This window comes from Stegodyphus dumicola, chromosome X1 (genome assembly GCF_044657685.1).
Source record: "Stegodyphus dumicola isolate Sdum_Otavi_A_Nest chromosome X1, ASM4465768v1".
NCBI lineage: Eukaryota > Metazoa > Arthropoda > Arachnida > Araneae > Eresidae > Stegodyphus > Stegodyphus dumicola.
The window spans coordinates 207,571,908-207,586,521 of record NC_140780.1 but is presented as its reverse complement, the minus strand read 5'-3'; the positions used below and the strand labels follow the sequence as shown (position 1 = coordinate 207,586,521).

Genomic DNA, 14,614 nt, shown 5'->3' with positions numbered 1-14,614 from the left:
GCTAAGGACGAATATTATTAAAAATTTTCAAACTATACAGTATTGTAATTTACTTTTCCCGTTTAATAACTTCAGGAATTATCATATTAATTCCTAAATATGGATATATGTCTTGATAGATATAACAAAAACAATTTTCAGTCGTACAGAATATTTTTTAAATAAATTACTCTCTTTACTCTTACAAGTAAGTGTTATAAATAAGTTATAAGGTATTTCTCCCGCCTTCCTAGCGTTCCTTTGTGGTGTAGTGGTCAGCACACTGAGCCGGTATTTCAGAGGTCCGTGGTTCGATTCCCGGCGAAGGCGGTTGCTAGTTTTTCATCTTGCCTGCTTACAAAAAATATCCCTAATGTCTCTACAAAGTTTAAGTAAACATTTCTGTAATTACAAATGGCATAATATATCATTTGCGTTCACCTGCTCGTGAGCTTTTTATAAGACGTAAGCATTTTAGAAGAACAAGTCACATTAATTCGCAGTCCTTCAAAATGCAGCAATAAAATATTTAGTTTTGGAATTATTACTTATTAGTATTATTCGTAAAGACAGATTTAATAACACTTTTGTCACACGTGTATCATATAATGTTCACGATCAGTTTGTTCTAAAGATTAACAGTGATTCTGTGATGTATTAACATTTTTTTGAGTGTGGTGATTTTACACGTTTTATTGAAAATATTTCGCAATCTGTCGTTTTTGTGCTTGCGCTCCTTAATTTTAACTCTTATTACGGATACATACAAATGTCTTATTTGGACCTATATCCAACTTACCTTATGACGCCATAAAAGCAGCGAGTGTTATCCTAGCCATTGCAATTGTCAACATTGGTTCGATTCATATTTGTTATTATTTCTTTCTTCACTGTAAGATATGAGAATATTTTTCTATTTGGGAAAAAATTGTTCAGTTTCTCACTGTATATTAAAAAAGTATTTTGTCCGAAATATTGGACGTTTTGAAAGGTAGATGCATAGGGAGGAAGAAAAGCAAGTAAATAAATTTTTTTTTTTGCATTTCAACATTTTTTTGGCAGTTTTTCTAAATGACATGATTTTTTTCCTTGGAATCCTTGGAATATTTCATTCAATGCAAGATACCCCAAAAGCATGATTTTGAAAAATATTTCAGTAAAATTTGTTACTGTAATTTTCTAAAACATTTTACAATTTGGTTTAATAACACAATCACACCCGTTAGTGTCAACTAATGAGTTTACGCTATTTTGTTAAAGTAGTACGAGAACTTACTCTTTCTAATCTAATCTAAATTCGATGGCTGAGGCACTTGTTGGTTAAAGCACGCTTAAAGTCGTATTTGTGTTTTGTTGACAAGCGGGTGAATTTTTTAAAACCTGATAATCAGAGTGTAATTTACGAGGTTTTATTTTATCTTACTTGTTTAAAATATAAATGGATAAATGTAAAAGTGTGAACATAAAAGTAAGAGGGTAAAAGATTTACAATTCAGGTGAGACTGATGAACTACAAAAAATAGCCAAAAGGTAAAGGATACGATAGTAATTTTGTAGTTCTAAAAGGCATATTCTAGCATATCCTGCCCGTGGAAAATGACAGAAAATGATGGAGAGTGTATGCTTAGTGTTCTCAATTTGAAAAATTTCAAAACATAGCATTGATGCGTATGAAATTTAACTTAATGCCCTCACATAGTCTCACATTGATGTAAAATGCAACCCATGCTCATATTGATTCCTTAGTAAGAATCTGAAATATCTAACCGGGAAATTTAATACAATTCTTTCATTTAAATGATGGTTTATTGCAACTGTTTGATTTTTGGTCTGCATGAAGCTGAAGCAAGAGGAAGTGTTTCCTTTTTATTAGTCAAACAATTACAGTTACAGCTCAAATTATGATGCAAAAGTAGTTTTATGAACAACACCTCGTAGATATAAAGCATGTATAATTTAATTAAATAAATTCAACATTTATCTTTATCAATTAAATTGTGCACGTTTAAAGCACAAAGAGCCATTTTCTGAACAAATGAGAGATTCGGGTCATGAGACAAGGTACCATATATGAGCCGATTTAATTATGCCTAATAATAGATTACAAATGAACTCTGTCTCTCATTTGTATCGTCAATAAAGATTACGTAAATCTCATTGTACAATCCGAGCCCATAAGACTCTTCAACTCACGTACCAACATTCCATCATTTATTATCATATCACAGGAATGATTTATGAGAATTATCCTTAGCGATAAATGTGATTCTCCAACTAAGTTAATATGAAAAGGGCGTAAGCTTCCAACATTGTTAAGCTCAGTCATTCCTCAAATTACTGCCAAGCTAACCCGAAATAATAACTCAAATTAACACTCTTATGAACAGGTACTTTAACTAATCATACAACTTTCATTACCAAAATTCACTGTGTTATAAATATACGAGTTTCAGTTCAGGTTGACTTTAATAAAGCTTCACATACATTTGTAAAACTAGATTCATATGTATATTGTTTGAAAGCTTTGATAATAAGATTATTATTATTTTTACTGATGTAATATAGAGCAGTAAACAAAAATTTGATTTCTATATCTATTTTTAAATTTAGATAAGATTAAAAATAAAGTAAATTTCTTGAAGTGTGTCACCACGTTCACTAATTTATGCAAGAAATTTAAAAGACTAATTACAGATATTATCAAAAGAAATGAGCTAAGATTAATTATTTTCCGAAAAAAATCATTAATTATCTATTTAAAATAATTTGTAGCATATTTGAGAACATATTTATTTACATTTTGGTTCATAGATTGCTTTATTTAATTTCTAAAAAAAAAAAAAAAGATTTTGAAATGGGGTTAAATATAAGCTTTAAGTGACGGAAACTGTCAAATATTTAAATCATTTGCAAGTAATTTGTTTCGTAGAACAATATTTTAAAATGCATGCAATGTTACTTGAATCTTTAAATGAACTTGTAACTTATAATGAATTTAATCTTAAAAAATTGTTTAAGCTAAAATTAGTTTTAAAATTAGTTAAAATTAATTTAATCCAAAGAATAAGATACTAGTAGCAATTTCGGTGGCTGCTATAAACTGACATAAATTTATTGCCAATTATTTCGAATAATTATTTTTAATAAATTTAAGTATTTGTATCATAAAAATACTTAAAATAATTAAAATATATTTTAAAAAAATTGTGAACATGTTTTGCATTATAATGGTTACTGAAAGTGGAAAGTTCTCATTTGGTTACACGAAACACATATCTGTTTCAAGTTAATGTTTATTTGTTTTAAGTTAATGTAGTCAAGAAACACTTTGTTCTCTAAATTTATTGCACAGATTTGTTGCACTAATAAATAATTTTCCTCAAATAAATAAGAAAAATATTAATCTCAATTATTTTATTCTAATTAGCAACAACTGCCAGATAAAGTTAGCTAGATACAGATTTCCTAATTTTACAATTCTTTCCTAAACTGCAGCTAATTATAATTGCAGATAAGAAGATAAATATCTGTAAAAAGCAATATCAAAGCTTTCTATCAAATGTATTTGAAAACTGTTTTCAACTAAGGAAAAAATTCTTAAAAATTGATGCTCTCATTATAAATTTACGAAGAAGCACTTTTTTTCTCGTTTAGGTTATAAGGTATTTCTCCCGCCTTCTTAGCGAGCCTTCGTGGTGTAGTGGTCTGCACGCTCAGCGCGTAATTGAGAGGTCTGTGGTTCGATTCCCGTCGAAGGCGTTGCAAATTTTTCATTTCTCCTGCTTCCAAAAATCCTAATATCTCTACAGTGACGCCCTAACTAAAAGGGTGTTGGATGATGATTCTCCTCACTCAGGATTTGGCGATTGGGTCCCCTACAAACCCCAGTCGCCCTTTAAAAGGGGGAGTATATAAGGTACTTCTCTCGCCTTCTTAGCGAGCCTTCGTGGTATAGTAGTCCGCACGCTCAGCGCGTAATTGAGAGGTACGTGGTTCGATTCCCGGCGATGGCGTTGCAATTTTTTCATTGCTCCTGCTTCCAAAAAATCCTAATGTCTCTACAAGTTAACCAAATAGTCTAGAGAAAAAGGCAGGAGACTAGATGTTTGCATATTCAGTACTACTTTTATTCGTAGAGAGGAAAATTAGAAGAAAAAAAAGGAATTAATGAAATAATTCCGAAAGATATTCAAAAGAAACTGTGTTACTATTTTTTTTTTAAATAATAGTACTAATTTCGCTACTGCAGGAAAAAAATTATAACAGACTTTAGTGGGGACTGTTTTTATTAACTAAAACTAAACTCAGTGGCGTAACAGCCCTAATGGGCCAACGCCTGCAGTGCCCGAAAACCTGCTTTCTTGACCGTGGGCCCCGGGCTGCGTAAGCATATGCCCTGAACAAGTGGTCATATTGTCGCAGGACCCCCAGTGTTTAGTTCCCAAGTGAACTTGATACTCATTTTATCGACCCAAGTGATGGAAATTAAGGGATGAAAGGCTGAGTCGACCTTGCCCAGCCCGGGAATCGTACCCCGGACCTGTGGTGCTGCTGCGCGATGCGCTAGCCACTGCGCCACCGGGCCTCTTTTATTAACTAGTTTGAAATTATTAATTAAAGTGTATTATAATTTTAGAGAAGGAAAAAAGTAAAGATATTAGAGTTTGTATAAAATATTTCTGAACTAGTTCATGGGAAAATATTAGTATCAAATTTGAGAAATTTAACCAAATTTGTCCACATTAAGGTGCTAAACACCCGAGATATTTCCTTTGTGTAATCTAGCTTTCAATACCCACCAAGTTACGTAATGGCGTTCAGCTTAATTTCTTTAGAATTAATGTTGACATTTTACTCGGAAGAGTGGCAAAGACTTGATTAATCAGGCGAAACTTCCTGTCTTTTGTTGGCTTATTATTCTTTTACACTTTGTTACTCCACTCACTAATCTGAGCTGTTGTTTGTGAGGATACAATCTAAATTTATATTACGAGAGTTATTATACTTTATTTGTTATTTCTGATTTTTAAATTTAGAAGGAGGTGTTTTTCATATAAAACATAATTTTTGAAAGTTTGAAAGCTCTGTTGAAGTAATAAATTTATCATATGCCCATTGACATATACGCACTTGATTGCAAATGTAGTATCCTTTTCTCGTTAACTCCTTAAAAAATTTCCTTACTGTTATATTTTCTGTTATTAATTTATTTGTTCATTAAAAGCTAAGAATCTGTGATGGTTCCCAAAAGATTAGTAATAAAACTTTCAATATTTCCTTCATATTGCATTGATGTTTCAATGTCAAGAACAAGGTTAAAACTTTGCTACTTGGATTACGTTAATATAAAGCTGAAGACATTTTTCTGAATTAAAGCAAAGTGCATAGTGACTTTTCTTGAAGAGATGAAATTTCTTTAAAGATTCTATAACGGTATAACGGGGGTCTGCTCAAACTTATTCTCTGCGTAAGTAAAGAATTCTGGATACCTAAGTCACGTAGCTATCTCGTTTGCCCAGGAAATGCAGCCAAATGAAGCCATCGTTATTGCACTTTTTCTTTCGTTTTTGCTTAGGCATCAGTGATTGCTTGACACTTAAGAGAAACAGCAATCAAGACGAAATGGACACAGATTTATTCTCTTTGATATTTCTCTACCTTGTACAAATAATCTTTCGCCCTGATATCAAGATTACACATCAGAAATTGTATTACTAATAGTTATTTTAACATTTCTGGTCTACGCACAGATTTTTAGCTAAAAAAAAATCCTTTTCTTAGTAACCGTGGTTCTTCCCGAGCTTTAAGCGAAATATATCGTTTCACGATATATAATATCAGGATTGCAAGAGACGTACAGTACGAATTTTCAGAGTCCGCTGAAGCATAACATTTGTTTCTCGAATACAGCTTTATTTTTAGGAAAGTATTCAAAGCATAAAATTGAAAAATGGTTAGTTAAAATTTTTGTTGAAATGATACTTTTTTTTTTTTTTTTTTGCTTCGAGAGAAGCACTTGATATTATTACAACTCTAAAAATATTTGCATTATACACACCTACTTCTCAATCTATTGTAGCAATATTCTCTTGTTAATTTAGCGGCAAATTTCGAGCAAAATATTATTATTTTAAGATAGGACTTATTAATTTTAAAGCTAGTTTAAAGTCGTATTTGAGGTTTCATGTGTATCAGGTAAAGCTTCTGAAACTGGATATTAGAGGCTAATTTATGCATTATTTTGTCTTCCGTAGTGAAGGTATACGTGTTTACATATCTTCGCTAAACAATATACTATAAGCTAAACATTCAGCACTAACAAAAGATATATATATATATATATATATGTATATAAGTAGAAAACCATAAAAAAGTGAGATCTAGTTGGTCAAAAATTGCGCGTTGAGCTGCAAATTTTAAAAAAGAATGATAAGAAAGGAAAGGTAAAAAATAGCTAAAACCGTAGGTTTTGTAGCATACAATTTATTGCTTTAACTTAGATTTTGTTGTTTTAACTTTGTACTACATGCAATATCTGGAATTAGATAATTCAAATGTTCTTTACGGCTTTAGCTATTTTTTACATCTTCTTTTCTTATCATTCTTATATATATATGAAAGGAGAAAAAAATTAAATTAATGAATTTCAGAATTTATTAAAAAGGACTTAAAATGGAAAATCCCACACTCTTCTATAAATTCTGCTTACCACTGTTAGTTTAATTAATTAAAGTACTGCTAGTTTACTGCTAGCTACTGCTATTTACTGCTAGTTACTAATTACTGCTAGTTTAATTAATTAAAATTCCAGTTTTTAATTTCAACAGTAACATACATTTAGAATCCAAATCACATTTCCTTAGGAGATAATTTTTCATTTACATAGTCTTTATGTTGTATATATTTATATGTATATAATTTCTAATGCAATGCAAGGGGAAAAACCTGAAAGATTACAGAATTTCAAAATTTATTTCAGAAGAACTTAAGTAAAGTCTTGTACTGTCGTTTCTAAGATTAAAAATTTAATTTAATAGGGACCATATAATTTTAATTTAATAGGGACAATATAAATGAGTATATAAATTAACAATCAACAACGATTTTAATTGTTTTAATTGTTTAATTTACTTTTGTATTAATTGAGAATTTATAAATTACAAATTCCATTTAACTATTTACAGATTCCCAATTTTTACGCCCACAGTAGTACACGTTTACTAACAAAAAGTTGCTTCGCATTTCCTCGGAGATAAATATTTACATATTTTCTCTCTCTCTCTTTCTATATATATACATATATAGTAGATAGATATAGATATATATACACATGCATACATACATATATACATACTTTATGACTAATATTAAGAAACATTATTTTTCATGCACACAGGTATGCAATAAATGTTCTTCAAAAATTATATTTGGCTCATTGAACCTCAAAATAATTATCTAGGAATGCCTGATAAGTTTTCAGTTCATTAAAATGATTATTGTTATCTTCAAATGCATTACTATTTGTTTATAGAGAGAGTTTATTTTGCAATTCCTTAGCGATAGACAATTTTTTAATACAATTTTTTTTGTAATTTTATCAATAATTTCTGTAGAGAATATTAAAACTTTCAGAGAAACTCAAAGATTATATCCTACAAAATTGGGGAAAAATTTCCCCTTTTGATATTTTTTATTGATGTGTATAATTTTATGTGTAATAGTCAAATTCCAGCACAAATATAAAGATATCCTTATAGATATCGCTAATTATATTGGACATTTAAAAGCTCTTCATTAAATTTTGGAAAACAATTATGTATTAATGCTTAATGAAAGAAATTGTTCAACTTTTTTTTACAGTCTTTTAGTTAGAAACTACTAGTTTAGACTAAACTGTTGTAATTAGCACATTTATGTTTTAAACTAAATGGCTAAAAATTTTAGACGAAATGTAAAAAATTACTTCAAATAAAATAATTCCTTTATCATTTCTATTAATATATTGCTATTGCCAGCTTTTTATTATTTCTAAGTTTATTTTCTCATATGTATTCTGCTTTTATTTAGAAATATTTAAACATGCATTTATTCATTAAAGTGCCAGAAAGCGAAATTTATAAATGGCTCATTTTCGCAAAATATATTTCATAATGCATAAATAAATTTAGAAATTTCTCTTGAATGTGACACGAAAAAAATCAAATCTAATTTGAAATCACTTAAAAATATTTGGAATGATAAAATTAACTTACCCGTTTAGTATACCTACTAAAGAACGTTTAGCAAGTGTGTGGTATGCTGTGTAAGCTAGAAAAATTTATTGGAGGAGTTAAAGCTTCAAGAATCAGCGTAACATTTATAAATTTGAAGGACTAGTTTCGAATATTTAAATGTAGAATATTATTCCTCAGATGTGGAACGAGCCCGTAAGCGGCGAGCGGAAAATCGCTAAGCATTGGTAGTTTGGTCCGAGGTTCGAATCCCACAAACGAGCTGGCCGCAAGGGCGTTTTCGTATTTTTCCTCACGTATAACGTGTGTGCGAGCCAGTTTCCCCTAGAGAAAGTGCTACACGAAGGCAGCTCTTCCCACAGGCAGATAGCCTTTGAGTCCTTTGCCATAAATAAATAAACCAAACCAAACCAGTCAGCTGCCGAAGTGCAAGTGCAAATGATTTCATTTTCAAATGTTTCGATTTCACTTCTGCACCTAAAGAACAAGATTCTACATATAAACCTTCGAAACTAGTCTTGCAAGTCCATGAATACTACCTTGATTCTTGCTGTTTTAATTCCTCCAAAAATCGTTATTGGGTTTGTTATTTTAATTAAAAGATAGAAATTTTATAAATATCTGCTTAGCAATCAAGTTCGCTTGTTTAATAAATCTAACATTCAACAGATTTCACTAAAATATCACTTTAACAATGAAATAGCTATCGGATAAATATCAATTCCATGTTATTTTGACTTTTACATTTTTCATGTTGTATATGATTTAGATAAATTATAAGAAACTGTATTTAGTTAAACCATATTGATTTTTGGGCGTTTTCGTATTTTTCCTCACGTATAACGTGTGTGCGAGCCAGTTTCCCCTAGAGAAAGTGCTACACGAAGGCAGCTCTTCCCACAGGCAGATAGCCTTTGAGTCCTTTGCCATAAATAAATAAACCAAACCAAACCAGTCAGCTGCCGAAGTGCAAATGATTTCATTTTCAAATGTTTCGATTTCACTTCTGCACCTAAAGAACAAGATTCTACATATAAACCTTCGAAACTAGTCTTGCAAGTCCATGAATACTACCTTGATTCTTGCTGTTTTAATTCCTCCAAAAATCGTTATTGGGTTTGTTATTTTAATTAAAAGATAGAAATTTTATAAATATCTGCTTAGCAATCAAGTTCGCTTGTTTAATAAATCTAACATTCAACAGATTTCACTAAAATATCACTTTAACAATGAAATAGCTATCGGATAAATATCAATTCCATGTTATTTTGACTTTTACATTTTTCATGTTGTATATGATTTAGATAAATTATAAGAAACTGTATTTAGTTAAACCATATTGATTTTTCACCTAAATATTTTAAGCTTTGTTCAGCATTTTAAGTAATAAAAAGCGTTTTTGTATATTGCACTCTGCTACGTATTCTTGCATGTTCTAAATTTTGGATAATGGGAATTTGTAAATTTAAGATTATGTCCTTAAATTAAAATTATATATTTTTTATTGCACAAAAGCAATAAAACTATTGCGCTTTTACAGTCAATTGTATGTTTTTCATTGCATTTTTATACAGAGGCATATTTGAATATATGGGAAGAAATGTAATTGAGATGATTAAGTATGTGATTTTATTTAAAGTAAGGATAGCTGATTAGTTAACTGGTTATAGCAAAACACACTAGTGCTTACTTAAAGGGTGGTCTGCTTCGCAGAGGGATTTCTAAGAGAACCTCATATTCACGTTACGCATGAGTGCGAGGCCACGAAAGCCTCTTGCAGCTAGACCGTTCGCCGAGAACCAAACCGTTCGCAAGTTACTAGTATTTAGTTCGCAAGTTACTAGTCATGTCCACTCGGCTATTCGTTGGCACAAAAAGACAAATCATTACATTGTTGCATAATAATTCGCAAATATTCGGGTTCATCGATAATATGTTTGAAAACACAATGAAAATTTGATATAAATCATTAATTCTTTAAAAGTTCCAGCTTAGTTTTTGCTCAAATATTTTAAATGCTTGTTATAATTACTTCTTTAATATGACGATAAAAATAAATAGTTAGTTATTCTTCATTAAACCTAAATTATTATTGTTATAAATAAAGCTTATTTCGAAATATAACTTTAGAGCTATTATTTGCCTTCGTATATTCTTATACCGGATACCGTTTCTCCGGAGTAATTTGTTTCAACTTTACCGCTGGAGCGACTGCACATTAGCTGGGGAATGTTTGCCGTTAACCCCTGAACCTAACCACGTTCACCGATGATGAAAATGAAAGACGACTTACCGATTGGTATCTTCTCCGGCACGGGTCTAACTAAGGCTAGGATATAGGTGAAACAAAGTAGCTTCCATATGAGAACTGTCCCTTTCATGATCTTCCCTCCTAAGCACACACGTAACGTGAGTCTTGCAATGATCACATCACTCCAGGTTGTGCTATGGCGCCGGTATCTGTGCTCTGGTCCCAAACTTAAGTTCATAGAAACCGCGGAGACACTGACAGTCGAAGACACATAGCCGGATTGCTCAGCAGCGATCGTGGTGCTCGACACTAGGAATAGGGTGCGCGGCCGTTTCACGCATGCGCGAAGGATGCTGGCTGGACCATCCTTTCCACTGAGGAGAATGGTGGAAGCAAGCTGTTCAGATTAGAAAGCGAAATAAAAAAAAAAAAAAAAGAAAAGAAAAGAAAAGAAAAGAAAAGAAACGAGAAAAAGATTGAATGAAGGTTCCTCACTGTTGAAAACCCTTTGATTCGTTTAAAGATTTATGGCAGTTTCAATAGTGCGGCTTTCCTTAGTTTTACATGCTTTACGCGATAAGAGCCTGAGTCGATTTCTTTCACTCAGCTTTAACCACCAGTATTTGATTCAAACTCAATTTTACCGCCTTTAAATTTATCTGACAGGAAAAGCAAAATCTTATTAAAGTTATATTGCTCAAATTTACAGAATGTAACATTTTCTCACATGAAACAGAATCCTGCAGTAACCTATTTAATACCTGTAATAATCTAAAAATCCGATTTTTTTCGCTATTAAAGAAATCACATGTATTACCTTCTCATTTATCGGTTAGTGTTCCGTTTTTGGTAGTTTCGGGTTTTTATTACTGTAGGACATGATTGAGATTTACATGACTCTAAGTCGATGCATCAAAAATACGCTTTTAATTGGCGTCCTTAAAACCAAAATCCCCCCCCCATTTGTATGCTTTTTTTTTTTTTTTTTCCAGTTTCGCTTTTCTTGATGTTGCTGCCGTTCTTTTTAGTATTTGTGCTCTAAACGGCAAAGTTTTCAAATCACTTTCAAAGTAACGGGAAAAAAAAAAAAAAAAAAAAAAAGATAATAACATTTAAGCAAGTCTTATGTTTGTAATGATGCCACTAGCTTGATATTCATATTTACCATTAAATACTTCAAGAATAAACAATAGTTACGAAGTTAAATAAGGAAGATTTATTTCTCCTAATTTGTTTTTCAAAATACATGTAGTAAAAGGTTTTTCTAGCAATATAGGAAAGAATAATGAGTTTAATGTTCTGTTGAATATTAATTACATTTTTAAACTGATGATTCCTGATATAACTTTGTGAACCCTGCTTGTATGAACAAATAACAAATTTGTCGAATTAAACGCTCCTGGACATTAAAAGCATAGGGAAACCTCAGTTAACGTAACTAATTATTCAATCAACTATTAAATCTAAGATATTTTTGAGTTGATCGAATAAGCAGACGCAATTACTATAACTCACTTGTCAATGATTACAGATTGATAATTTATCAAATAAATAAGGAACCTTGTTAGAGAACAATATCATCTAAATTAATAAAATCATTATGTTTTTATTTGCTCCCCAAACATCTATTCCAATTATAACATCTATTCCAATTATATGCTATAAAAAGGGCATAGATATTCTTAAAGTAAAGCTTTCGAAGCTTCATTTTTGTGTCAGGATTAGCTTCAAACAAAATATCCTTAATATGCTTAACTTTGATAGAAATGCAGTTAACATTTCAGTTTCTGAATTGAAGTTAGACAAGCGAAAATAAAATAATCTTTTCTTTTACATAAAGGGACGTAGGCTATCTTAAAACTTTTATTCTCGTATCAATGAAAATTACCATAATAGAAAAAAAACTTTATCATTTCATTTAAACTTTATGTAATTTTTAATAAATATTATTAAAAACGCAATTATTCTTAAAACTAAAGTTGCGTTCAAAATGGATAATGTTTATTACTTATTAAAAACTGTCTGTTGTATTTCATAATGCAAAAGGACGCACAATATTTTTTTAATGCACTAGCTATTGTTTTATGCACCTATTTTAACAGAGCGATCGGATTTAAAATAAAATAATTTTGGCAAATCGGCTGCAAAAATATTTCATGGAACTTAAAAGATCGATTATTAACGTGGTAATTGCTTACCTAAAGAGGGAAATAGTATCATTTCATCTATTCGCTCTAAGTAAATGCCATAGCTATTAAATTCACGCTAAGTGGGTCTGTTATGTATTAATTGTTATTATTTTCAAGCTTAAGTTTTGCTTACTATTTCAGTTTTGATCTGTAATTGAAGTTCTTAATTTTTCTTTGCTTTAGTTACTTAAAGTTGGTTGTAAGTTTAAACTGTAACTTTTGTAAACTTTAAAATTTAGGTTTGGTTGCTTTAAAAGTTTTTCTTGAGTTGAAGTTGTTTAGTTTTAATTTGAGTTTAGGGACTTAAGTTTACTTGATTTTTGACCCTTAAGGTTGTTTAACTTTTAACTTTAATTATTATTTTAAAGTTTTGTTTGCTGCACTTTAGTGTGTTAATTTTTTTTTTAACTTAACTAACTAAATTTTTTTTAACCCTCTTTCTATTAAATTTGTCGAATACATATTTTCTGACTGGCGGTAAGGTAAATCAATACTAATTGAAATTCAATCTGGTTAATGAGTATGTATACTTAAAATTCTGCTGAAGAAACAATTTATATAGGGCTGAGATTTTTTTAATGAATTATATTGTTATGTAATAGTTTAATTTTTAATATCCCGAATTCGTTTGTGTTGAATAACATCTCACTGGTTCTGAAAATTTTCGCATCCCAACCGTCGACTTGGAATTAATTCTCAGTATCCCTTATCACAGGATTACTGCACCCCGAAATTCTTTCGCCCAAACGAAAAACCACATTTTGGATGACGTGTTGGATGTATACACCATCTGGAGTTTCACCTAAAGAGGACCCCGTTTGATGTGACGGCGATAGCAGGGAAATTTTCTACAGCGAATTTGTGAGGAGGGGGAAATAATCGTTGGATAGGAAGTTCTACATGGTTGTGTTGCGCCTCGATGCGAGGCTAAATGACCCCCTTTTCTTTTCGTTTGCGGAGATTGTTGACACATCGGAGTGGCCTTGGAGGCCGAATGATTGAACTGTGCTAACTGGCTCTTCTGGTTGTCGGGAAACCCCTTTCCGTGAAGATTTCTCTGTTTGGGTTGCTGGACTTGGCTGGTTGCTGTTCACCTTCTACGTCAAAGTTTCAAAAAAACGCGCCAGCTATGAAAGTGGCTGCGCAGTGTTTTCTGGGGAGGAGAGACGGAGAGAAGATTTTGGATTACACCTTTTTTTTTTCTGACGGAGCCAAGGAGACGGAGAAAGAAATTTTCTCGAAGAAAAGGAACGAGAGATGACTTCTAAGATACAGAGCGGAGACAAGCAGTCCGAAATCCGTGGTGTGATGAACGATTAAACAACCTACACAGAAGGAAGGTGTATTGAATCAAGAATTCCTGAGTATTTACTGACTTAAGTATGGCCGGTGTTTCTGGGAAGACCGGAGTCCTACCTGTTGGAGGCGGCTGTGGGGTGGAAAGCCTGGCTTCCGAAAGAGTTGCCCATTAACCTTTCTCACATTGTCCTTTTTTCCCTTGCAGATGTATCTGCAGACATTTAAATATTATTCCCTGCATCGTGACAGTATCTTGTCTGAGTTTTCTCGCCTGCATTAAGTACCCAATTTTTGCATGATGCCTCCCAACCGGGAACGGTGAATTGTTAAATATGTAAAGAAGGTATGTAACGTTTCCGTTGTTTCTTCAGATATATAGATGACCGGTCACCACCAAATTAAAATGTAACTGTACTCCTACTATTATCTCCATAAATAAACGTTAGTTTGATTTTACCTACCTAGCTTTGTAATTATTTTAATTAAATGACTTAGCACTGGAGCATAGTACTTGAACGGGTTACTACCCGACATTATGTTTCACAACGTAACCTTCTGAAATTTAGAATTGTTTTATTGTATGTTCAACTCGAATCGTTACTCGAACACTTATGTCATGTGTTTGATACAGTATTGGTTGAAAAGTTTTTGTTATGTTACACATA

At 31.5% G+C, this 14,614-nt stretch overlaps 1 protein-coding gene across 1 annotated transcript in view; it reads right to left on the bottom strand.

Moving 5' to 3' along the window:
• LOC118189294 (glutamate receptor 1-like) overlaps positions 1 to 10,945 on the bottom strand; it is a 235,585-nt gene extending 224,640 nt beyond the window's left edge. The window contains exon 1 of the mRNA XM_085808327.1: positions 10,504 to 10,945. Within this exon, the coding sequence (XP_085664453.1) occupies positions 10,504 to 10,699 (196 nt within the window). The 5' untranslated portion in view covers positions 10,700 to 10,945. The remainder of the gene's footprint in view (positions 1 to 10,503) is intronic.
• Positions 10,946 to 14,614: the final 3,669 nt, after the last annotated feature.